Raw genomic sequence first — 26,358 nt, forward strand, 5'->3', positions numbered from 1 at the left:
AAGAAACTGACTGTACTTGTGGTCTGTGGATTAGTTGTCCTCAGTGTGCAAAGATAGCAGAGCTCACCCAGCCAGGAGTGAGCCAGGCTGCATATTGATGCAAGGGCTGGCGAGACGGGCAGACTCAGTCAGCAGTTGTTTTCTTTTGTGCTGGGTTTTCTTTTTTACTTCTAGAATAAAGAAAAGGAAATGAAGAGGGAGGAGAAAGAAGTGAAATAGGACACAGGAATTGATGTAATACCCTCCAGAAATATTTGAAGGTCATCTGCCTTAAAAAAGGGACAACATTATTTTAGAGGGCTTGGGAGGCAATTCATTAAAACCGGTGAGGTGTAAATAAGCAAAGAAGACTGGATGGGAAAGAGTCTGTTTTTCCCAGCAGTTCCCAGAACCAGGTCTGCAGCCTGCCCAGGCACAGCAGTTGCAGGAGCCCAGGCTGAGCAGCTTGTCCTGCCAGGGACATGAGCACTCCTGTCTCTGTACACTGAATGGGGTTTTATCCCTCAGGAAAGCTTCAGAGCTAGTTCATATTTCCACACATGGCCATATCACGGAACCACAAAATGACTGGGTTTGAAGACTGCTTGAAGTTCATCTAATTCTGACCCCATGCCATGGGCAGGAAATCCTGTCCTAGAGAGAGCACTTTGTGCAAGCTCATGGTTTTGCCATCTGCAGTAGCTTCTGATGCTTTCTTTTGTTTCCTCCTGCTACCAAACAGGCAAGTCTTGGGGGATGTGTCCGCATGATAGTGACAGGCGCTGCCCCCGCGTCCCCGACTGTCCTGGGCTTCCTCCGCGCCGCCCTCGGATGCCAGGTGGGTTTGTGTGGCTGTTCAGGGATGTTCATCCACTGCTAGCAAGATAATGTGGTATTTAAGAAAGGAGATGGGTTAGATCCCCAGAACTGCATTTAGGATAGCTGTACCAGGGTGGGTCGAACAGCAGGGCTTGGGGCAGCCACAGAGTCCTGTACACCCAGAGCTCAGTGGGGTGGGAACAGCCCTGGGATGGCAGTAACAGCCAAGAGATGTTTTCACTTTGGGCATCTCCCAGAAAAACCCCACAGGCTCATCCCACCCACCCAAATGAGTATGTGCAATTAAATGTGTTTGTGCAAGTGCTGGGAACTTCGTTACACCAGTTTTATTGTATATATAAATGAGAGAGCTAATCCTCAGATGTCAGCCTAACCCACTTGAGATGTCCACTGCATTATTTCTCTGTGAGAGGAGGTCCAGGGCAACGGAAAGATCTCATGTGAGAGCCTAAAATTAGTCAGGAAAAAAAAATGTCCCACAAAAATACCTTTTCCCCCACTAATAAGTTCCTTTCATAGTGTGGCATAGGTCCTGAATCACAGACTAAGTGCTCAACTCATCATCTCCCTATTTTCAATGATATAGAGCCATGGTCCTTCCTAGTTATGTAAATGGAATTTTGTACACAGTGGAAGCCAGGGATGCCCCATGGCAAATGCTGCCCCACACATTGCAGCTGCAAGCTCAGCTCACAGGACTGTGCAACAGAGGGCAATGCTTGGGATTTCAGTTTGTAATAGCAAAATCTTTCATGATCTTTTAAAGATACCTGTCTCTTTGTCAGGTTTATGAAGGCTATGGCCAAACAGAATGCACAGCTGGATGCACCTTTACAACTCCAGGTGACTGGACATCAGGTAATTATTTTCTTCCACCATTTGAAGAAATAAAAGAAATGCACATTCCTTTAGGAAATTGTGGACTGTAACATCAAGGCCAGGTTGGATGGGGCTTGGATAAACCTGATCTCTAGTGGAAGGTGCTCCTGCCCATGGCAGGGGGTTGGAATGAGATAAGTTTTAAGGTCCCTTCCAACCCAAACCACTTTGTTATTTCAGAATAGGTTTTATATCCAAAAAGGAGGTGTCGGTATTTAGTTTTAATAGTGCAAAATCTTAAGAAAATTATTTCTGCACACACACACAGCTCCTGCAAGAACATCCAGTGTATCTACAACTATGCAAGTAACTAATGATAAAATGCTAATTATTGTTTATAGGAGAGATGACAAGTGACTTGATAACTTTGATTTCCAGGTCATGTAGGAGCCCCTTTGCCCTGTAACTTAATCAGATTGAAGGATGTGGAAGAACTGAATTATTTTGCTTCCAAAGGAGAAGGAGAGGTAGCAAATCACATTTTTATATCAAATTCTCACTAGTTAATACTGTATGAAGTAGTTTATAGAAGCATTTTACCTTTGTAGTGTGCATGGTTGCTGATGTGTTACATCGTGCAATCAAGAAAGGAAAATGGAAGTTTAACAATAGAGCAGCAAAGAATTAATGAAAAAGGAGCTGTGGCAGTACTTCCAGCCTGATTCCTTGAACTGCTAAGACTGAATTAATTAGTTCAGCTAAGAAGAGCTGAATTGCTATGATTTCTACATTGCTGTGATCTCTACATTGCTGTGATTTCTATACTACACAAAAATTAAGCTTATTGAAATAACTTTGTTATTTTTAACTGCAAATGGAATGCAAATCAACTTAAATCAGTTTTGCAAACCCTACTTCATATTTCCATTAGCTAGAAAAAAATCCATAGATAGTTTAATAACCCAATCTATTTTACTTTAATAGAGCACAGTCATTAAAATATTTCAAATTTAGTGAGTTACTACTTAACTTGTATTTATAGCAGAATAAGAAAATAATTCATCATCACCCCTGGTTGTTTTGCAGATCTGTGTGAAAGGACCCAATGTGTTTAAAGGTTACTTGAAAGATGAAGAAAGGACAGCTGAGGCACTGGACCAGGAGGGCTGGCTTCACACAGGAGACATTGGAAAATGGTTACCTGTGCGTGCTGGACACACTTAGGGTTCTTATGGCAGTTACATTATCCCAAGTAAATTTTCAGGGACTGAGCTTAGGTCTCCAAGCAGATCTATCTTTACAAAGGATTGAGTTTATATTTGGCAGAATAAGCATCTGAAAGCACAACAGGCAATTGAAAGCTCTGTTAAAGACAGACTGCTTGCTGAGTTTCTGTGGTTAAATAACTTCTCTGGGAATTCTCATTTCTTTCTTCTAACAGAATGGGACCCTTAAAATTATTGATCGGAAAAAGCATATATTTAAACTTGCTCAGGGAGAATATATTGCACCGGAGAAGATAGAGAATATCTACATCCGCAGTGACCCTGTTGCTCAGATCTATGTCCATGGAGACAGCCTGCAGGTACAAACCAAGCTTTCAGAAAATCTTACTTTACTCTCAGTAGTTAGAAGACAGAGCTGGGCTTGAATGAAGGGAAAATGTGAGTGGATCATGCCACATTGTCTCCCTCCTGCTTTGGAGCTGGCTGACAGGCAGGCAGGAACTGAGCTGCTGGGGGACCCTGAGCAGCTTAGAGAGTGCTGTGACCAAAGACCAAGCTTTTAAGTTGGCTTTAGTTCACTCTTTGGGTCTCCAATGCTGTCCTTTGCCACCATGCCTGTGGTAATCAAGGAAAAGGCAAAGCCACTGCTGCCCCCAACACTGCCTGCCCATTCTGCCCAATCTTGTTCTGTTAATGTGCATGTTTATGCACACACCTGCAGCTTTTGAAGCCATGGCAATTCATCCTCAAGACTCACAAGCATGAGCCTTCCCTTGGCAGCAGAGTTTGCCTGGGATTTGCAGGGCAATGTGAATTATTAATGTCCAGGAGGAGCACAAACCCAGCTGAGGGTATTAAAACTGCTGGTAAATGCAGTCACAGACAACCTTTTATCTGAGAAAAAGGCACAGACATCAGAATGTGCTTCATGACGATATGTTAGCAAATTACTGACATAATTAAACAAGAAGTGGTAAACATGCAGAAATTCAGCTGACTTGTGTATTCACTTCAGTGCAGAGCCTGAAATGTATTCAGTTTTTGCCTGCAACTCTCCTTTACCTACAGGCCTTCCTGGTGGGAATTGTGGTGCCTGATTCCGAAGTTATGCCAGGTTGGGCAAAGAAAAGAGGGTTTGAAGGAACATATGCAGAACTCTGTAAAAATAAGGTTTGTATCTGCAATTCAGACTTTTTTTTTTTTTTTTCTGTAGCATCATATGTGCACAATACTGTGTCTAGGAATGACAATTTCAGTGACAAGAATTATTTCCTCACTGAACATTCAGCAGGTTTGACCTGGATCCAGTGGTATGTCTTGACTGGTGGTACTGACCTCTGCCAGCTCTGTTGTGGGGGGCCCAAGACTCTCTCTTGCAGAGAACAACAGTACAGCAGGAGGAGAGGTTGTGTTTGCTTAGATTTCTTAAATAAGACATCTAAATAAGACTTACGGTCTTCTCTGTGGTGACCAGCAACAGGACCAGAGGGAAGGGCTTGAAGTTGTGTCAGATGAGGTTTAGGTTGGATATTAGGAAAAGGTTTTTCCCAGAGAGGGTGGCTGGGCACTGGAACAGGTTTCCAAGGGGACTGGTCACACCATTAATTCTGACAGAGCTCAAAGGAGCATTTGGATAACACTCTCAGGCACATGGTATGACTTTTGGGGCTGTTCTGTGCAGGGCTGGGAGTTGGATTCCATGGTCCTTGTGGGTCCCATCCAGCTCAGGACATTCTGTGATTGTATAAAAAGGACCCCAGTCTTAAACACATGCTCTCTAATACAGAGGAACTGCATTGGATCACATCAGTAAATACTGATGCCACTGAACCTTCCGCTATCATCTGTGGGCAGTGATTCTGCACTGAAGTCTGGCAGATGGCTGAAGGACCGTAAATAACAGCTATGTTACATTGCTGGTTTGAAAATAAAACCTTACTTTTCATACCAAGGAGACACTTAACTTCACCACACTTAAGTGTAATGTTTATACCTAATAATAGAATTTCTGTGTTTTAACGCAGGAACTGCAGCAAGCGATAATGGAAGACATGGTACGGTTAGGGAAGGAGAGTGGGCTTCACTCCTTTGAGCAGGTAAAATGAAACACATCATTCAGTGTGGTCAGACAGGTCATTTGTCCGTATAGAAGAGGGATTTGTCAGCATTTGTCATGTTACTACAAATCTTTGTCACAGCTGTACATGATGTTTTTGGAAAGAGCTTTATTGCTGGCAAGCTGTATTTATTCCTTTGGAAAAATGCATTTGCTGTGATTCTGCTTCCCACCCATGTTTCAAATTTGAGTTAAATTTAGTGAAAGTTTTGGGTGCAGAGGTCAAAATCTAAATTGCGGACATGGATAATCTCCAGAAAACCAGAGGTCAGGATAAACATCTGTAGGAGTCTGACTTTTCTGCCACTGAAAGCTCTGTTAGAAATTGGGTCACTAATTACCACTCTTATACCTGACCTTGAAATGTTGCTGGTTTCTTTATCTTTAGTCAGGGCACTAGTTCTTTCCTGCTTGTGTAAATATTTCTGCAATAGAGCTACAGACACTTCAGAAGGGGAGATCTGAAATCAACCATGGTCTACGTAGCATTAAAAACACAGAAAAATTATCCACCCCATTTTGAAATGTCTAATGCTTATTTCTGTTGAAAAAAACTAACATCTTAATCATTACATCTAATTAGCAAGGGCTTTTTTGCTTTTGTTTAGACCATTTCTGGGTGATAATTCTAATGAGTAATTCACCATATCGGAGTGGAGCAGAAGCATCATTAAACATAACCCTATTATTCTTCATTTCTCAGTTACCTATGCAAATGAAATGGCAGCAAAAAGAAATTTATTTAAAAATAATTCAGCATAAAACATAATTTTTAATGCACATAATTGTCTGTGCCAATAAGTCTTGTTTGCCTCTGCCGTGATCTTCACAGTATGAAATATCCTCAAGTAATCGATTCCACCAGCACTTTACAATTAATGAATTATAAAGTAGTGAGGAAAGCCTTGTCATCTTTCTAAAAATTGAAATAAAATAATAATAGGATAAAAAATTATACCATTTTCAAAATTAAAGGCCTTCAAAACTTCATTTTTGTTGCAATATGTAATCTTAAAACCAAATTTTGAGCCAGATACTGTGGCTAATGTTTGTATGGGATCAGATCCCCTGTTTATGGGAACACTCTTTATCATCTCCATCCTTGTCTGCAGCTTGGATTTCTGTCTTGGGAATGACAAGTGTGACTACTGTAACCATCAGCTTCCAGGATCTGAAAGCAGCAAACAGGAGAGCATTAATAGTGTGAACACTGATTTATGAAGGATTGCATGGGGGCAGGGCCTGGACCACGATTCCTGCAGGGAAAGATGAATCACATATCTAAGGAATAGAAAATGGATTTGCAGCCTGTGTCACTGCAGCTCCCAGCCAAACAAACTGCAAAGCAGTCTGGCTTGGGGAATCACAAAAGCAGCAGATGGCTGGGGAATATTGTCTTAAATCAGTGGGCTCTGACCAGTCACGCAGCAGTTTTCTGCTTTCTCCCGCACCAGCAAGGGAAGGAAAAGCTCATTCCCATCTGTGCTGCCAGGCTCCCCACTGTGCCTCAGAGCCACTGCCTCAAACAAGGGCAGCCTTGTGAAATGCCATTTGCACTGGCTAAAAGATTTGTATCACTTTAATCAGCTAAAAATGTTCATCATGTACACGCTTTGTGCCTGCAAAGCTTCATGATAATTTTGCAATATTGAATCAGTACTGTTTACTTTTGCAGTGGGGTTGATGCTTCCTAGCACAGCTCCCTGCCCTTGCCCTCTCCCCCACTGCCTTTCAGCTGTGTGAAACTGCAGTGATGATCTCACACTGTCCCTTGTGCGCTGCCTCGCTGCGCTCTGGCCGTGCTTTCATACAGAAAAGCAGTTTATGTATTCATTCTCTTGGAGAGTTCCCTTCTGTGGGCAGGGGATGGAAATCCTAGGGACTCACCAGAAGAGTGCCCTGGTCTTGAGGCACCACCAGAGGGAAGCATAGCAAAAAAAAGTTAATGTTTATTCAGTGTGATGCCTGTAACCTTTGCTGTAAATATGTTCCTCTTTTATTTTAGGTCAAAGCCATTTATATTCACTCTGATATGTTCTCGGTGCAAAACGGTTTGTTGACACCAACATTAAAGGCTAAGAGACCAGAACTGAGAGATTACTTCAAAAAACAAATAGAAGAGCTATATTCAAGCATCTCCATCTGAAATCATGGGAAGAATCTTCTGAGTAATGGACTTCATAGCAATATTAGAATAATACTCAAAAACTGCAGAGCCAGAACGACACTGCTGAAATGGATAAGCATCTGAATCTTACATTTGAACCTTTCATTTTTCTAGGATTTCATCACTAACCGTATTTTCCCTTCTTTTTGCCATCAGGTGTGATACAATTTCTTTTTTACTCTAGGTACACAGTAAGGCACTACTAAAAGCTATGCTAAATTGCCACAAAATATGCAGAAATTTCAATCTATGACCAAGTAAATTAAGGAAGCATATCTTATAAATAACTACAAACATTTCTAGTTAAAATAGGGAAAAATTCAGGTATATCTGTTGATATTTGATTGTATACAACCTAATATATTAGAAACTAAAATAATAAGTCATTCAATAATGTGGTCTACCTCAAATAATCAGTGACTGATGGTGAAAGTAAAAGTCTGTTTTCTCTGATTTTGAACTTCAAGCTGGATATTGGTTTATATAGTAAGTGATAGTTTTTATATTTTTCAGGACATAAATGACATTGATTTGATTTAATCATTGATGACTTAACAACCAGAACAGAAATAGGAAGGAATTTCCCACTATATGTACTTAATAGACCTATTAGTATATTACATCTAATAGATTAATGTTACCTGGAAATGACAAGAACAGGGTAGGAAGCATTAGCACAGAATTCCCTCTATTTCCTTTTCATCCAAACACAGTTTATCCATGGTATGCAGATTCTGCTTCAGGGCTCCTTCAGTCCAGTGCACTCACGGACATCTGAACTGCTCAAACGAGAAGGTTCCAAAAGCATCACTGGCTCTGTGGTGGCTTTAGGTGGGAGTTCACGATAATCCATATGCTCCCAATCCCTAATTTATTACTTCACATGCTGCTAATACTGCGTAGTCCAATACTGCTGGACTAACTCCCTTCAGAAACAGTGCTAAAGAAATGGAGCACAAGGAATAAGCTGTGATTCTGGATGGGGCTTGGCAAAATGAAAAGGTTTGGGAAAAGGCCAGCCTGAGATGCAGCAGTGGAGGGCATCATTAGTCTGGCCATGGAAGGGGAAGGAATAGTGCCCCAAAAGACTCATGGGATGGGCTAAAGGCTGTGGTAGCCATCGCTGTGCAAGGTGTCACCGTGTGCAGAACAGTGGATGTGGTAGCAGAGTGGCCTGTTATGGGAACATCTTTATGGTCAGACATCTGGAAGCATCAAATCCCATTGGCATCAACTCCAGTGGCCTCTCTGGAATAACCAGCAGGTGGTCTGGATAAAACCTTACATTTCTGTGGTCATCAGAAAGGGTGTAAGTCTCACAAGGAGTAGGAACAGACTGTAGAGCTCTCTCTTGGTACAAGCACGGTACAAGGCAAAGAGAAAACTGTCATGTCAAGTTGCTTGAGTACTTGGACTGTCGATAGCTTCTTTCTGCTAAACAGGGTCCTAAATATCTGTGTATTTTACTAGCTGATGTTTGTTGCACCAGTACATGCTAGCATGGAGCTGTGCCTGCTAGATCTTTGCTAGGACAGTGGAAGCACACTTATTTTCTCTCTTATAGTGGAATCCACTGTAGGCTTCTGAAACTAAAAGTTTAAATTTTTAATCTGAACAGTATCTTATTTTCTCTCTGAAGTTCTGTTGCATGCTTCCAGACAAAATAAATTGAATTAATAAGTTAGTGTTTTACAAAGACTGATTTATTGCAGTGATTTCAGAATAAAAAGATACATAGGAAACCATATCAGTAACATAATGACTCAAAGAATGTGGCAGTTTGATTTATCAAATGTGCGTTTGTCTGAATCCCTTTATGTGTCTGGTTCCTCATTTGATTTCAGTGCAGTGACTCATATCAGTTCAAAGCAGGTAAAGAAATATCTGAGATCTGATGGGATCATCATTTTTCACCAATGTATGCAGCAACAACATCGCTGGGGAATTTGTGTGCGCCACGTCAATGGAGGATAGGGATTATTGCACAAATTCTGGCTCTTTAGGTCAAGTCATAAAGGATTTTTATCTCAGTGGAGTTTAGTTCATATTCTTTTTGTATCAGCCAAAAGACAGTCATGACATACACAACCTTCAAAGCAGTGGAGAATTAAATTCAGTACAATTTCCTGTCAGTTTTAATGCAACGGTTTTAAAATAAAAAAGCCCCAAACCCTAGTCATCTAAGAAAGTAGAGAAAAGCTATTTTTCACTGATTTTTTTTTACCATTTGAATTTGATTTACTTTTCTCCTAAGATGATTTCAGGCTTTTGAGACAACTAAACTCTGTATAAGTACAGAAGATTCCAATATGAGTTTATTTACACCTTAGATGGCTGTTATTTTTACATATATGATTCTGAATAATATATCTATATTCTTCTTTTGGTATTTGATGCAAAATGTCAGATACACTAGAGCCAAATATATAAACACCAAAATAATAAGAAAGAAAAAATGCAGACGTGGCCACACTTGGATGATGCAAAATCTGAGTTGGTTTTTGTCACACCAAAAGTGTGAACACTTTCAGAACTTGTGAAAAACTATGTAAATAAACTTAAAGCTCTCTTTTATACTTGTATAAACCGATTTTCCTCTGCAGGTCACTCTCTCACCACAATCATAATGATGTAAAAGATTAATACTTGAAAAAGAGACATGCATAAGGCATGAGCTAGGCTCAATCCTGCTTCTCTTCAAATTCCAGGCATATTTATTTTGTACTGAGCTTTCTTAAACTGAAACACTTCTTGTGACCACCAAGGAAAAATCCCCCAGGGCTGTCCAATGACCAGTATGGTTTTGGTTGTTTTTTTTACCTTAAGAAAACTAATTACAAAATTAGTTTCTATTATTCATCTTAAAGAGTGGCAACTCTTTTTGCAGTCAGTTTTACAGCTGCAGCACTGCGTTCTTTGTTCTTCCTGGGCCTGGTGCTACGCCTGTGGAATCACTGGAAGACTGTCTTATAAGTCTTAAGACTTAAAAACCACAATAAAACACATTTTTCAGGAAGAAGCTCTTGCTTAGTTATGTATTTTGTATGTTCTTTGCTTGATATATTGCACAGAGAAAAATCTGTTCTGCCTAAATGCACAAAGTGTGAGCAGAAACCAGACCAGAGTCTTTAACCCCATGTAGTCAGGAAATACATGGAATAATTCTGTCCTGAAAGGCACATTTGCAAGTTAAAATGCTTGATGCACATCAGGTGAGACAGAGATGGTGAGTTTTTATTGACAAAGTACCATTTTGCAGATTGTTAGTCACTATCTATCAGCAACAGTAAAGTCCAGTCTTATTTTTGTCAGGAATATAAAATTCTCATGTGTAACAAAATAATCTGACCTTAACCTCTGGAATGAAAAAAATAATTTAGGGGTTTTTTTTTGCCTTTAGTTTTACATGTGTTATAAGCACAAACTGCTGATCTATGTGTAAATAAATGCTACAAGATGAATGTAAAATGGGAAAAAATATACTATTTTTGCATGGTAATAGGTGACTTAAAGACCTCTTGATGCCTTAGAAAAAAATTGAAAAAGCATTTTATTTAGAGGCAATTCTATTGGCCTACCTTTTGTATCTTTAGTTCACTTTGGTATTCTCTGGGGGGGGGGGGGGGGGAGTCAGAATTAATCATTGTTTCTTCTTGGAATTGATGTTCTTCAGTATTTTACACATTTGGTGGTTTCTATACAACCTTTGCGCCTGTGAAACAATGAAGCTTTTCAGAGAACAAATCTGGATGCCTGTAGCCCAGAAGTAAAAAAATTTTAGATCCCTTAAATTCTTCTAAAGAAAAATGGTTTCTGAGGCATCTGGAGTCCCTTTAAGCCCTTCATTTCAGCTTTTTGTTATGTATTTTAGCAAAGTAAAAGCAGCCAACAAATGAGGCATTTTGGTAAGTGTTGCCTATTGTATTTTCAACTGAAAGTGAAGGGGGGTAAAATTTAACATATACATTTGTGTAAAAAAAAAATCCTGTTATTAAAAATTTTTCAGTTTTGGTATATTAGCATGTATATCAAAGAGTCATCTATGGAAATTTTTGTAAAGAATTAAATTTTCACCTTTCTCGAAACTGCTCATAAGATTTTCTCGTGGACTGACATACAATAAAAGCTCTTTTATAAAATCCATTGTTCCTCCAGCACTTTGTCCTCACCATTGGTACAAAGTCATTCAGAATGTGTGGCTAAACTAAACGTATTGTAAAAATAAGAAATTATGTAAAATAAAATAATGACCAAAAGCATATTGAGACATGAGATTGATTTTAGCAATCTCCTATGAAAACTAATTGTTGCAAAGCTCTCTGAAGATGCAGCAGTCTTTCTGTAATGGTTTTGGTTCTAATTTTAAATCAATAATAATATAACCATATGTACATGCTTGTTTAATATGAATTGCAATTGGGAATGCATAGTATTTTTTCAGATTGTGTCTAAACCAATAAAGTTTCAAAGCATATGGGCTCTATTCCGGTTTTTGTGTGCACTTGTATCTCCCTTCACTTGGAAATCCAGAAATGCCTGAAGTGGACAGAGCCAGTTGGATGGGGCTTGGAACAAACTGGTGTGGCAGAGTCCCTGCCCATGGCAGGGGGGAACAGGATTATATCTGGGGTCCCTTCAACCCAAACCATTTATGATTCTGTACGCTCTGTTTTTTTAAGGTGACGAAGAAACGAGATTCCTCCTCTCTACAGCCTGAAGCTGAAACATGGGATCGAAGCAGTACAGAGGTTATCACACAGGATTTATTTACTCCATTTTCATACGGAAGTTTTTCCGCTGTGAGAGCCGCCAGACCCGCTGAAGATGTCCCGTGTCCGTCGTCCCGTGTCCCCTGCCCACAGCCGCTCCCTCACACGGGGCGCGCGCGGCCGCCCCGCGCATGCGGGCTGGGGCCGCGGAGGCGGCGCCGCCTGAGGGGCGGCGGGCGGCGGAGGCTGCGGCGGCTCGGGTTGCCATGGAGCGGGAGCGCCGGCTTCGCGCTCCCTGCGCCGGGAAGGCGCCGCGGAAGAAGCGCCGCTCGTCCCCTCTACCGGGGGCGGCCGCTCTCCCGGGCAGCCGGGCCGGCAGCTCCCAGATATGCCGGCGGCGCCTCTTCGGGAGCGCGGGGCCTCGCGGGCCCGAGCCCGCCTGTAAGCGCCTCCCCCGGGCGGCGGCGGGCCTTGGGGTGTAGGAGTCTGGGCCTGTACTGGCGGGAAAGGGTGGGGGGAAGAGGACTCTCGCAATACTTTGTCCGATGTGTTCTCGTGGATAAAGATGGTGGGCAGGGTAATGCGGCCAAGATTGGCGTCCTCGGTGGCCCTCAAAGGTTTGTTCCTCACACGGGTGCCCAGCGCTGCGGGTCCTGTGTGGGGCTGGGAAAGTGGTTTCTTGTTATCTATGTCCCTCACCGCTTAGAGAAAGCAGACTGCTGTTCTGGAAACAGGAGTGTAACTTCTATTTTAGCTGCTCGGTTGCAATAGGAAGGATTTTTCCTTCTGTGAAGTGCCTCCCCTCCATTTAATTGAGTTGGAAGGGAACATTGAGAAATCGCAAGACAAAAGCCTTGTTTACATTTGAGACAATATTTTAAGAATTGCTTGAAGTCGTTACTCAAAAGGAGCTGCCTCGTTGTTGAACGCAGTGCAGGAGATACCAAGCTAAGCATTTGAGACCTGTTCAGAAAAAATGCAGTTCAAGAGAAGGGATGGGAATCAAGTGAAGCCTGACAGACTATGGGGAACACCAGCATAGGAGGTCTTGATCTTGAGCTGATCTTGGTAATTTAAAAGTAAAGTGAGAGGGTACAGCAAAGATTTGTTATTGCCTTGTTCCTGCCCTGCTGGCTCCTGCTCTTGTAGGCATTTAGTGCTCCTGTGCACAGGAGTGGGTGCAACCAGCTGCATGGAGGTCTTCCATATGCTTGAAAAAAAAAAAGGAAAAGGATGAGTCCTGTCCATATGTCATCCTGTCCTGAATTCCCAGCAAGCTTCAGCCGAAGGGCTCTGTGTGGCCCTGGGGAAATGCAGTGACTCAGACTCAGGTTTTAGTGTGGGGATGGACGCTCCTTTGCGGTCATAAATGTGTAACTTTAGAAACTTTAGAAAGTTTGACTGATCTAGCTCGTGGATAATGAAAGCAAAGCACAAAGCTAAATGACTTACAAAATTAATTTTAGGATAAGGAAGTATGTTTCTGAAATTTGCTGGTTACTGATTAATTGTGTCGTTAATGCCATTTGGGATTATATACAGCAAGGATCAACTTGTGTAGAAATCCTTGATCCTCCTAATAAACACCATTTAAAACTGATTTGTACTCAGACTACTTTGAATTGAGGTGAAGGTTGCTTCCAAGGTGGTGGGGTTTTCTCCTTTTAATCAACAGGTTTCTAAAACATGAGAAGTATTTCTTTAAGTCTGCTTTTCATTTTGTCTTGATATACTGCTGAAAAAAGCAAATTCAGATTTTATATTGTTTGTGATAATAGGGTCAAAAAGTTTTATGAGTGTAGAAGGTGGGAACAGCTAAATTAAAAATAATAATCTAAATTCTAATGTTGAAGTTATCATTACAGAACTAAATATTTATTCTCTAGGCCAGAAGAAAAAGTTCAGTGGGAAAAACTTACCAAAGATTAAAGAAAATGTTGAATATGCTGAAGAGAGCTCCTCATGCAACCAAAGGTTAGCTAGAACTCATTCAAACACACCACTGTTGAGACTTGCTAGTAAATTATATAGTTTTGTCTTGTGAGATGGCTCTTGGAGCAGTCTGAATTAGCAGAGCACTGATGTTTGTCAAATTATTTATTGACACCCCATAAAGACATTTTGGAGTTGTTGCTTTTGTCTAAAGCAGTGTAGCTCTGTGATTGAACTTTGTTCTGTTCTGCAGCTGCAGCAATCAAGTGACTGTCAGCAAAACAACAGACTTCAAGATAAAAGAAGAGGAACCAGAAGAAAGCAGTGTATCAGTGAAGGTGAGAATGCTGTCTTGCTTTTTGTCTGCTAGTGATGGAGGATAAATCAGAGAAACGTGACACATTAAATTCTTCTATTGAGGTAAAATTTCCTATGAGTTATGTCTGTGTGAGCCCAGACATTTCTCAGGCTGAACTTGGTCCTGTATTTTGGATTACATTTTCTGTGTCTTTGGCCAGAATAAAAGCTTTTGGAGCTACTGGTAGCATGAGAAAAAATCAATACTAATTATCTTGTATGAGGCAAGGCTGTAGGAATTGTGTTGTGTGGAGAGATCTTAGTAGATTGTGATTCCAGAGAACTGCTCACTTCTAGGTCAGCACAGTCCTTTGACATGTCACTTTGACATGTCATGCTCCTTGTGTTATTAAAACTGGAACAAAGTCATTGGAGGTGATGGTGCAGAAGTGTTTCAGGACAGTTAATACTGCAATGGCAAGAGAATAGTGAACCAGGTGTGTTTGAACTGAAATCTGCAGTATTGTGGCAAAATGTAGGCATTTTGTAGAATCTACTGCCTACACATCATAGATGTTTGTATTTACAGAAATGGCAAAGAGCACAGGTGATACTGGTATAAAGCTATTTTTCTTCAAAATGTTAGCTCTTCTTTAGAGTCTACCAGTTATTTACATTTTCTACAAAATGCCTACATTTTGTAGAATCTACTGCCTACACATCATAGATGTTTGTATTTACAGAAATGGTGTAGGATTCTGAAAGTGAGGTGTCTGAAAAAAAATAAAATCAAAAGACAGTGAAGTTCATTACTCCAACTCTGTCATGCCTAAGTTCAGTTAATGTCAGTATGCCTTCAACAGCAGTCTCATCCAGCAAAGATTGCAGGATCAATGATGGGATATTTGTCATGAATTTTAGAGCTGTAATCTTGCAGATTTGTTAATCGGCATGAAAAATCCTGCTACAAATTACACTGTGAATAGCAGGCTTAAGTGGTGAAATACTAGAAAGTGAGTTTTCTCAGCATCTGCTAATGTAGGATGATATTTAAATGCCTTTCTTTGTCTACATTCAGTTTTATCAGGTTGTTTGTATTGGTCTTTTAATTTTAGGATTCCAAAATAATTAACTTTGAAAGTAAAGGAAGTTTGAAAAATGCTGAAGTGACTTCAAGTGAGTATAATGGCAATACGTTATGTTATTAAATATATTTGATATTGATAATAAACTAAATGTAAAATTCCTGATATAATTTCATTTCTGTAAAAGTACTGCTCTTGTACTGTGCTGTTGTTGTACTGGTTCTGACTGTGTGATATTAGAAAGTGCAGGTTTTGATACCATTGGCTGGACTTCTGCCTCTTACTGCAGCCTGTGGCTGGACTCACATTAATTGTTTGTAGGCAGCACAGACAGACCCACAGCACCTGAGACAGTCTTGAGCTCAGCTTGCTGGAAACCACATGATCTTGGTTTTATCATTGACACAACTAGTTGCAGACATGAGTTCTTCAGTTTACTCAAAGCTGCATTTCTAAAAGCCTGTGACCTATTTAAGAATTGCCCTACTAGAGGCTATATTCTTTAGGTGTGTCTTGTGAGCCTTGGGCAAAGAAGGTATCTTCTCTTGGCTTATGGTAGTGTATGGAAATAAACAAAGGATGCCCTCTAACTGTATTATGACTTATTACATGATGAGTGACAATATTTAGCTCATTACAGGAATGAAACTCAGATAAGGAAATCCTGATGGTTTGTACATGATAGATTTTTTTAGCCACATTTTTTGTCTCTTTTTCTAGGTGCAGAAATTACTCTTCCCACAGGTGTTTCCACCTTTCTCATAGAGTGTTTAGATGAAGATTCAGCTGCAGATTATAGCACTGCTAGTGACAGCCTGAAAACTTACTCATCCCCTGAAACATTCAGAGATGATGATTTTGGTGAGACTTTTGGGCGACTTTTTTTCAGTTTTATTTGACGTAGAAAATGTGGGGAGACTGTCTACAACAGAAAGACTAGTGGCCTCCCTTGGTGTGACTCACCAGGTCACATCTTTGCTATAAACCTGTGCTTAACATGGAATCAGTGTATCTGTCCTCTTCTTGGTGTGAATCAGGTCCTTATGTAATTTGAATCCTACTTTAAAACTAAAGTATTCACTGTTGACACAATCTTTTTATTGGGAACGACCCACAAATGTGTGTTCAGTCAAATTCCTTCCAAACTTGTCTGCAACTGTTTGAACCACGACAGTGCTTTAATTTTGCTTTTTAGTTCCTATCCTGCAATTTTGATTGCTTTCAGTTTGGTCACAAATTTAATAACTCAATGTATTTCAGCATAAGAAATCTGCACTTACATTTTTTATGTCCAGAAAGATGCAATTTTTATTTTGTAGACATTGGCAAGCACAAGAACTCTACTCTCCTGGACTCCAGCAAAGCAGTGACCATTGATAAGATACCACAGATCTCAAATCTTTCAGCAATATCAGGTAATTCTTTTCTACAATACTTCAAGATATAAACAAATTTCACTCTGATGTGAGGAACCTGTATAAAATACGTAATGATAATTTTATGTAAGGTCTGTTTGCATAATGGAGAGCAGCTCCCTGCTAGTGCTTTGTGTTTGCTTCTAATGTTGTGCTTTATAAGTTAGTTTGCACTAAAAAAATTGATCTAATCTGGCATAGCTTTTTCATTTAAAGTTTAGCTTTCATGTTTTGGGTTTTTTTAGAACCTGTACCAAAGGATTTTCCAGACCGACACACTAAAAGGTAATCACTACAGCAGACTCTTTGATGCACCTAAATGTTCACTCTTCTCTTCTGAGAGGTACTTAAAAGAAAGCCAGTACAAATAAGCCTCTGCTCATGCAGACACTTCTGTGGAGTTTCAGTTACCTGTGTCCTCATTACCTTTGATATTGGTGAAATTTGCAGTTGGTCAGGGAAGAGTTTGCCTTATAGATTTCTAGTTTGGCCTTGCAGCTGTAGGGAAGTCAATGTAAGAGAACTCAATGAAGGATTTTATAAAATTTATTTACAAAATCCCTAAATGTGTTGCTTTTATGCAATTGCACTAATTCTGTCAGATTTCACCGAGACACAGCAAAAGGGGTGTGCTCAGGTGGTCTGGCCAGGCTTGCCTGTGCAGTAGAGTGTGAAGGGTACCTGTTGTCAAGTCTTCATTAAGTCTGACATTCTGTGTTTGCCCAGAGAAAAACCAGTTTTTGGACAGGTCTTTTATGTTCTTTAGGAATCGTCAGCTTACATGGGGAGCAGCCTTTGCTTTGGAATCCTGCTGACTTTATACTATAATCTTGGGCCAGGTTACTGGCTGTTGATGGTGTTTCCTTACTCAGAATGCATCTGCCAGGAAGTAGAATGGTGTGTGTATGTGCTGTGCTGGCACCCTGTTGACATCCTTCTGTTGTTGGGTGCTGGGTTTTCTCTGACAAATTGTCTGTGGTGAGGTTTTATCACAAGGAAGTGTCTTCTATACTTGACTTTGTCATAGGGCTGCCTTCAGGTCCTGACATAAAACCCTGAGGAACCATGAGTGTTTTTTTGGGAACAGCATAATTTCTTTTAACCATTGTGCTTCTCCTTCCAATCTTATATGCAGACATTTTCATTCATAAACATGTATCAGTCTTACTGTTACAGATCTCTACACAATTGATTCTGAATTTTCTTGTGAACCTAATTTCCCCTGCATCCTCCTTAAATGTGTTCTGTCCTAGAATGCTGAAGTGCTAAGTATTTAGTAAATCTTCTGTGGGTCTTGAATTGCAACAGTCCTCAGGATAGATGTGTGACTTCATCAACTATCAAATAACTCTAAAGGGTGATGAAGCAACTCCTTAACAATATTTTTTTAAATAAGATTTATCCTGTTTCAGTCAACCTATATTTTCCTAGGATTTTCTTATTAATAGGGTTTTTTTAGTGTTAATGTTCATTCAGAGTAGTTGTTCTTTTCTTTTTCTTCTCTTCTAGAAAGAGACCATCAAGTTGCTATTACAGTTCTTCAGGATTAAGCATTTCAGCTACACTGGCAGGTAAAATATGACCTGAAGCAGTTGTATTAGCTGTGAGAACAGAATATTATACCCAAACTTAAATGATTGCACAGTATCTAAACCAGGCTTCTATTGTGTCATTTGTCTTCCAGCACAGACTAAACTCAGTTGTGTCTAGAAGGGAAAGTGTAAATTGAAAAATTGTCCCAGCAAATAAGACTTGGTTCTAATTAATGTGTTAGGAGAAGAAAACAAAACCAACCAACCAACTAAAGCCTCAGACCCCGCATTTTTCCATTTAATCACCCATGATGCTCAATGAAAATTGACATTTCTTATTTACCTTACCCAGGAACACAACTGTTTGTGTCATGCGCTTTACTTGAGCTTATTTCATATCAGCTTCACAAATAGATTGAGTCCCTGATGTAACTACAGTTCTGATCTGTGACCGATACAATTCTGTTTGCAGCCCAGCTACCACATAATTTCCCCCTGCTTAATTTGGAGAGTAATAGCATCAGAAGTTGCCACTGGTAAAGACTGCTGTGATTATGTGGGTCTCTGGTCCCACAGTATTTACCCAGCTGTAAATAGCCAGGTGAACATTTTAATAAGCAGCCTTGTTTATGGAATGGGAAAGGAGTAAAGCAGTCCTGATGGTGGGGAGAAGGAGATAAGGATTATATTGGAGGGAAGAACTGTGTTTACAGGAGTGGCTTTGGAATGATTCCTCTTTGAAAACCATCCTGTAAGACTTGGGGTGGAGAGTAGCTGTAGTAGTCTTTGTCTCAAAGTTAATTAATGTGTTGGAAATCTGTCACAGGAAAAAAACTCTGTAAAATAACAGCTGCAAGCGAGAGAACTCCAGACCTAAAAAGTGGTATGCGCTGTTCTTCACCATTAGGACCGGAAAGCAAGGTGAAAGATTCTTAATAAATCAGCAGGGTTGTAGCACAAATGGTTTCTTCCTTGTATGGCTGGAAAACTCCACCTAGAGGAATAGTAGTTCCTGCTACACTTGTAAAGTGGTGTTTGCAGCCAGGGTAGAGTGAACATGTAGCTTGCCTCTCCCTCTTGAAAGAGCAATAATCATGATGTCCCCAGGCTCACTGCTTTTCAGACTGGCTGTGTTAGTGGTACTGAAATGGGTTGTGTAGAGCTTGACTATGACGGGGACTGTTTTCTAGTGGCTATAGTAGGCTTTTTCACCAGGCTATAGAGATTCACTTTGTAACACAAAATGTCATTGTTCTACTATTTAGTATGATAATCGAACAGCTAAAGCCAAAAGGCTGAAGAAAAAAGAAAGCAGTTTTAATCCCTTTGAAGAAGGTTCATCATCGTTTAGGCAGCTTGATGCCCCAGAAAACAAGTCAGCCCGATCAAAGGGGTTGACAGCAGGAGTTCCGCCAACCAAACCGACAGATGCTGTGGTGGTGAGTATTCCCATTGTGCTCCTCTGATTAACTCTGGCATGGAATGGAAATGGGAGTTGTGAATCGCGACTGAAGTTACAATTAAATGGGAGAAGTGGCAGGAAGTGCCACATCTGAAATGTCCATGCTGCAGTAAACTAATTCTTTGTCTTCATTTTGGAGAGCATAAGACCAAAAAATAACTCTGAATGATAGAAATTCAGTACTTAAATCTGAAGAACTAGTAGTAATTCTAAATGGAGTTCTTAAAGTATTGTGTACTAGGAGAATACTGTAAGAGCAATAATGAACAGCAAAGACTTTGAGACTGATATGAGTTCTTCTCTGTTTTTGTTTAGCAATTGACTTCCACCATGCTAATCATGGAGGAAAATAAAGTCCTAAAAAATCCTGGTAATGCTCAGCCTCTAGAGCTAGATGTGAGTGTCTTGTCTGATTTTTTTTTTGAATTATTAAAACCAAAGAAATCATTCCTTGTGGCACATTCCATTTTTGCGTATAGATATGTTAGACTGCAAATTGCACAACAGACTGATAATTATGGACACTTAAAAACCCAAACAACCAAAGCTAGGAATTTGTTTGGTGGTTCTACAAATGTAATGTAAAACCAGCACTAGTATCCTTACTTGCATAAACTCTTTGATTCAAAGTTGATATTTAAATGCCAGTTTGAATTCTTTGGCTGTACAGGTAGTACAGCACTGCCACTTGTCTCTTCACACTTGAGCTAGTGCATACTAGATTAATAAATAGATAACATCACGGTCTTGGTGAATCCCTAAATAATTATTATTTAAGCAATAGAATATCTTCTTCATCAGCCAACAGGAATTAGCCAGTCTGAATTGTTGTCTGTTATTTAACTGGGCAGTTATTCCTGTATATTTTGTATTTTGATGGAACTGTAGCTTAGCTTGTCGCCGGTGTGTAAAGCCTCACCTGGGGAAGACCTGTTCCTGAATACCACAGGTCCATTTGTTAACTCAGAAGAAATTGTTCCTGCATCTCTGAGCTCAGAAAAAGAAATTATTCCTCAAAGTCCAGAAGAAAAGAATATTTTAAAGGTTCTGGTTTTATTGCATTTCTTAAATCCAGTTTTGTCATGCTAATTTCTACTGTATTGTATATTTAATCCTTACAGTATCAAAACTGCTAAAGAGAATGTTTAAAGCTTTGAAGCTTTCTATCACCCTTTCCAATAGCATTTTGAGTGTACACAAGTAGTCTTAAATGTTTTCTAGTGACATGCCTTGAAATGTGCATGTAATCTCTAGTTTCCCTAGAAGCTAAAAGAACATTTCTTCAGTGGGAATAGTTGTGTGAATTAAGTGTCATTAATCTTTTCAGCCTCTGTGTGAAAGACGAGAAATCTGCTCCATCGTTAGATTGTCACCAGAACCGAGGCCTTCCCGACTCCATCAAGTTCCAGTTAACTCAAAAAAGTTCTGCCTTCCCAAAGGACTGCCTGAAGGTAAAGGGCTATAGACTTGGTTCTATACTCCTGCACATATAGTACATATTAGTATATATATATATATATTGTGCAGCTGCTAACTGGTTAGTTGAGTGTTTGAAGTTGTTGGGCTTTTTCTTAAAGTCTGAATATTTGGAAAAATCACAAGGCTAAAAAGAGTTAAAGATGCAGAAAACTTCAACTCTGGCTTAACAGTGTTCTTGTGCAACAGTACTTTGTTAAAATTGCATTACCATTTTCTCCACCAAGGATCTTTGGCATAGGAATTAATAGAGTCATAGGCTATTTCAGAAGTAAGGCCTTACTATTATTTTGTGCTTTATTTCTAGAGTGAGTAAGCCTGAGTGGAACTTTGGTATTCACCACCACCCGTCCACCAAAGTAGTTCAAGTTGTCAGTAATGTTTTTCTTCAAAAATTATCAGTTTCTCATAAGGTTTCTGTTCTTTTCTCCTGAAACCCTTAACATAGGGAAAGCTCCTTTATTCACTTCCTAGGTTTTTGTTAAACAAAATTGAGAACTGTGAATGAAACTGTCTCATCACTTAACAGAGGTAAAAGCCTCTCCCTTTCCCATCTCTCATGAAGTTTCTTGGTGCACCACTGGATGGCACGTGTCTTCCAAAGTTTAAAGTAGTTCTTCTCCAAGTTTCCTGCAAGTTGTGCTTCATTTATTCTGTTTTAACTCAATACAAAAATACTGCATAAGTGTGGCAACTTTCAAAAATACCAAATATGCAAAAATTTTCATTTGCTGTCTCTTAGGTCCAAATGTCTTCCTACTTTATTACCAGTTATATGCAGCATCTAGAATGCAGGGAAGTGTTTGTAAGTGTGTGTGTATGTATTAATTAATGACACTCATCTGACGCTTCTCTACAGATCAAAGAACTGGGATTGTGCTAGGTCATGTGCCCAGGCAAATTGTGGTAATACAGAACACAGGTTGTACTTGGTGGGCAAGTGAATCAGAAATCAGCAAGTAGTGTTGTCAGAACAAAAGTCTCGTTTTCTTACTCCTTTTCTAGAGGGTCCTGGTATCAGGAGTTGGACCCCACTGTGGTGGGGGTTTTATGCTGGATGTTTTATTCTCTGCTCAAGGAGTCTTTCAGATGATGCTGGTTTCCATTAGGAATGTACACATACTCAAAATTATTGTTCTCTTCTCACTGGTAAATGAGACCTGCAAGATCCAGATTTTTCCACACAAATGCTAGCATTGGATATATCTAGTGAACATCTGAACAGCTGGTCAGATCATTGAGCTTTCTTTCACATGTCAGAATGTACCACTTTATTGATAATTATTTATCACTTTTTTTTTTTTCTCCCAGATATTATAACAAGTACCAAAAATTGGATCTACTCTAAACAGAGATGAGATTTTTGGCTCTCAGCAGGAGTTAACAGAAGAAATGACCGTCTTGCTGCTGTGACAGGGTGGTAAAACAGAACTCCTAACTAGTAAATAATGGTTGTATGTTATTTGAAATTTAGTATTACATGTTTCAGTAAGCTAGTAAATACTCAAATACTTTATATTAAATTATTTTGTTCAGCAGCTAGATCCTGTTCTGGGCATTATTCTGTAAGGATTCCATAAAGATGATTCTTCAGTTTGTTTAGATTTTTAAAAAGTTTGACTGAAGAACAGCAGACCAAATTCCTTTAATAGAATTACTTTTGGCTCTCTCTGCCAAGATTTCTAGTTTTTTCTCTAGTACCATTAGTTTCTAAAGATGGGACCTCTGTTTAAGTGTTAACATTGACTGTGAAGGTAGCTGCATGTCCTGGGAGTGGCCATGAAAGCATTCAGGTACTCTTGAAGACCCAGAAGTCAATAGTATGCCACTGTTAAACTCCTTGAATGCCTAGGTCTGCAGAACTTTGGAGGTACAGACTGTGAGTTCTGCTGTAATTTGATCTCCGAACATGACTACAGGTCATCTTCACCCCATCATCTCTGAGAATTGGCTCTTAATGATCAGCACTGTCACCATTCCAGGCACATCCACTGCCCAGCCACTTCCATCTCAGAGTCCTTCCTGTTTCATCTCAGGAATTTTGTAATACCACATCTCTTAGTCATTGTTTCTTCTAGTGGCTTCAGACTTAGAGAAAGTAAATGCCTTACATGAACACAGTGGTGGGAAAAACCCTTTTATAGGTGAACTGTTTGAAGAGATGGATATTGACATTCTGGATTTTCAGGTTACTGCTCATGCTGTGTCCACAGAAATCAAATTCCCAGTGCTTCCAGTTCAGGTTGTGGATTGTTAATTCATAAATGCTGTTCTTAATGTCTTGGAAAATACTGTCAAGAACAATTTTTTTTCCACTTGAATTCATTGCACATTAAAGTAATTTGGAGCCCTACAGTGTTCTCTCTACAATATCCTTTACTCAGACTTTATTGGACGAAAAGAAAGTTTTTCAATGTTTCAAAGTACTAGTGTGGCTTTCAAAAGTCTGAGTTTGTTTCTCAGTGTTATCACCCTGGAAAATAGTTCTGCATTTCCTAAAAGAGCATGAAAAGAAGACATACAAAATCTACAGCTGTGGTTTGACTGCATTTGAAAATACCTGTGAAAGTTCAAACCCTGATCTTTTCCCCATTGCTCTGGGGTAGAAGGAAGTGCAAATAATTGCTGCTGGATTAGTCTGTGAACAAGTATTATATAAACATTCTAAATGGCTCAAGGTTAAAAATTATGCTGTTAAGCTATTTTTCTTTTAAGCATTAATAGAATGAGTTCTGCCAGTAACTCCTTGGAGTCCTGTTGGGTATGCTTTTAATTATCAATATCCTTGATCTTGCAAATACTAAGTCACTAGTAATTATGCAAGAATCTAGAGCCCCTAGGAGACAGAGGTGAGCTCCTTGATGTCGCTTTAAGCAAAATTGAAAGTTACATATTTAGGAAGTTTACTTGAATAATCATCATAATGCTTATGATGGTTATTCAAGTAAAGGATGGTTCAGAATAAAGATATGTTTATTGTAAGGGTATTCTGGAAATCATAGGAAAAAACACTTATTTTGCCCCTGGCCATTTGGTAGTGTAATACTACCAAAATGTAAAAGTTAGTGTAAAAGACTAATACTGGCAAAATAATTGGAAAGTACAAGAGAGGAAAACATGGTCTGTAACTGTGGAATTGACTGTAGCAGCCTGAATATTGCTGGGGTTTGTCTTTGTTTTTCTTGATGTGATGAGGCTGTATAGGAGGACAGAAATATCACGAACCACAATCTCTTGTCCTTCACTTCAGTTATGAAAGCACTGCTTCTTATCATCTTTTGTCTCTTAGAGAAAGTGTAATTAATTACCAGGCTAGCTCTTTGCCCCAGGGAAGGAAATTCATTTTGAGGCTGCAACAATCCCTACTCTTGTTCTGCTGTTCTCAAAGGAAAGGCATTTTCCCATAGTTTGGTTTTCAGCTGAAAAATTACTACATAAAATTTCATTCAGAGTGGAAACTGGCTCTTCCATATTGGTAGATAAAGGTTATGGGTCATGGCCAGTTAATGGGTAGGACTGAGGAGGTTATTTGTGCAGTGATTCAGGAGAAGAATCTGTTCAGTGTCACCAGGGCTGCTCTGTCACATCCCAGACATGATGAAGTCTTAATGGCTTGAATGGAATTGCTTCCAGCGAGTCAGCCCATGCAAGAACTCTGATAATCTTTTATCAGCAGGAATTGTGCATGGCAGATGCATGTTGAGTAAATGTATTATACATAAATCTGTAAGAGGTTTTTCATTAACACTGTTCAGTTATTCTTGTTATCTGAAGTGCACTTTTAGGAGACTTTGACTTCAAGTACTCAGAGATGGTGGGAGATGTGTCTCGTACTGGAGCACTACAAGGGTACATGTACAGGTCAGTGGAGGGTAAAGCCTTACATGCACATGGCTCTGCTTTGGTTCATAATCTTTAGACACAGAAGAGATATCTGGGGCCCAGATCAAAATATGCTGAATGTACACAAGTTCACTTATATTTAAAGGGACTCCATCAGCTTGAATGCAATGCACTTGAGCTTAGCTAAATCTTCAGTGCTCTAAGTTGTGAAACTACTGAAAGCTGAGTTACATACCCTGGCCAAAATTTTGTCATTCTGTTTTGTTCCCTGAGGACTTTCTATCTTTGAGACTGTATTTATGTGCTCCTCTTGAAGCCAGGAGGCTTCCACATGGTGAAAGGATGTAAAGATTGGTCATGTATAAATCTGTGGCAACCACATGTGTCTTCTGTACAGAGCAAGGGGGAAAAGATGCATCTAAACATTAATTCCTGTTTTGTGTTAGAATTGTCTACAACTTCTTGGTAGATGGACAACGAAGTTCCTACAGATGGGTGATAGTGAAGAATCATTCTGTAGAGATGTTACACATGTGCTCAATTATGCCTTAAAAATAATAATGCTTAATTTAATCTTACACCATACGTTGTTTTAGTTTAATACCATTTTCCAGGCAAAGCAGATGAGTCAGTCAGTTTTGTCAGTCCATAATTAAGCTTTCTAGCACGGTTGTATCTGAACAGTGAGACACTGAAGGAGACTGTTTGCTGTTACCAGCGTTTCTATTTCACTTAAGTATTACTAATAAAGAGTTTTGTAAAAAGGCATGGATCCTTTTGATTTTAAAAAACTATCACACCTTTTTTTTTTTTTTTTTAATTCGTTTCGGAGTCAGTTGCTGGGCTTTTTGTCCTAAATACTCTTGTGGATGGATGTTTTACCTGTAATGATGGCTTCCTTTGCCATCAACTTCCCTGTAGGTTTTGACTCCAGTGCATCTGAGCTGTTCTGCTACAGCTGTGGGAGAATCGCTTCGCGCACCTGGAAGGAGAGGGGGGAGGAGCTGGATTTTCGAGGTTTGGGGTTAAAAGATGCCACTTTTCTCTGGTGCACCCCTGCACGCCGAGTCCCGAAGGCGCTGGGTACAGGCACGGGAAGGATCTGATGCCGCGATCGTGACCTCCTCTCGCCTTCCTGGGCCTCCTGCCTTTAACTTCCGTCCGAAGAAGGAAAACACAACAGCGGCGTTATCGCCGCCCCCGGGGCATTCCTCGGCCCTGCCTCCGGCTGAGCCCCGCCGGGAGCGGGGGCTTTTCCCGCACACGCTGCGGCCGGAGGAGCCGCCGAGGCGGCAGAAAGACAGGAGCTCCAAACTCGCCCCAGGCTCGGCGCTTCCCGCGGGCTCTGCGCGGCCCCGCTCTTCACTTGGGGCCGCCCCACGGGGCCCGCCCCTCCCGCCGGCCGGCCCCCGCTGCCTCCGTCCCTCCCCTCGCTCCCTCCTCCCCTCCTGGCAGCGCCG

The 26,358-nt window shown here is 40.2% G+C and overlaps 2 protein-coding genes across 6 annotated transcripts in view; both read left to right on the forward strand.

Annotated features, from left to right (window-relative positions):
• ACSL6 (acyl-CoA synthetase long chain family member 6) overlaps window positions 1-11,621 on the forward strand; it is a 44,875-nt gene extending 33,254 nt beyond the window's left edge. For both annotated transcript variants that reach the window (XM_041481809.1, XM_041481810.1), the window contains exons 14-21: window positions 722-817; window positions 1,605-1,677; window positions 2,077-2,165; window positions 2,725-2,841; window positions 3,080-3,223; window positions 3,933-4,034; window positions 4,889-4,960; window positions 6,986-11,621. In XM_041481809.1, the coding sequence (XP_041337743.1) occupies window positions 722-817; window positions 1,605-1,677; window positions 2,077-2,165; window positions 2,725-2,841; window positions 3,080-3,223; window positions 3,933-4,034; window positions 4,889-4,960; window positions 6,986-7,126 (834 nt within the window). In that variant the 3' untranslated portion in view covers window positions 7,127-11,621. The remainder of the gene's footprint in view (window positions 1-721; window positions 818-1,604; window positions 1,678-2,076; window positions 2,166-2,724; window positions 2,842-3,079; window positions 3,224-3,932; window positions 4,035-4,888; window positions 4,961-6,985) is intronic.
• Window positions 11,622-12,047: 426 nt separating this feature from the next.
• Window positions 12,048-26,347, forward strand: MEIKIN (meiotic kinetochore factor). 4 transcript variants are annotated; one of them, XM_041481811.1, is made up of 14 exons: window positions 12,048-12,297; window positions 13,743-13,830; window positions 14,042-14,126; window positions 15,201-15,261; window positions 15,891-16,031; window positions 16,490-16,585; window positions 16,831-16,870; window positions 18,095-18,156; window positions 18,944-19,038; window positions 19,383-19,556; window positions 19,895-19,975; window positions 20,468-20,623; window positions 20,907-21,030; window positions 22,367-26,347. In XM_041481811.1, exons 1-14 carry the CDS (start codon window positions 12,048-12,050, stop codon window positions 22,411-22,413), a joined length of 1,500 nt encoding a protein of 499 aa, XP_041337745.1. In that variant the 3' UTR covers window positions 22,414-26,347. The 4 variants fall into 4 exon arrangements, with proteins under 4 accessions (XP_041337745.1, XP_041337746.1, XP_041337747.1 ...); XM_041481812.1 differs by lacking the exon at window positions 19,895-19,975; XM_041481813.1 differs by lacking the exon at window positions 20,468-20,623 and having other exon boundaries at window positions 22,367-26,346.
• The last annotated feature ends 11 nt before the right edge of the window (window positions 26,348-26,358 follow it).

Source organism: Pyrgilauda ruficollis, unplaced genomic scaffold, assembly GCF_017590135.1.
Source record: "Pyrgilauda ruficollis isolate IOZ18807 unplaced genomic scaffold, ASM1759013v1 scaffold57, whole genome shotgun sequence".
Taxonomy (NCBI): domain Eukaryota; kingdom Metazoa; phylum Chordata; class Aves; order Passeriformes; family Passeridae; genus Pyrgilauda; species Pyrgilauda ruficollis.

Bases quoted from the DNA above. Each gene is read 5' to 3' on its own strand.
- MEIKIN (XM_041481811.1), top strand. From the start codon at position 12,048: ATGCGGGCTGGGGCCGCGGAGGCGGCGCCGCCTGAGGGGCGGCGGGCG. The intron at 16,032-16,489 runs GTGAGACTTTTG...TTTATTTTGTAG, and splicing joins ATTCAGAGATGATGATTTTG to ACATTGGCAAGCACAAGAAC. The intron at 19,976-20,467 runs GTGAGTGTCTTG...ATGGAACTGTAG, and splicing joins CTCAGCCTCTAGAGCTAGAT to CTTAGCTTGTCGCCGGTGTG.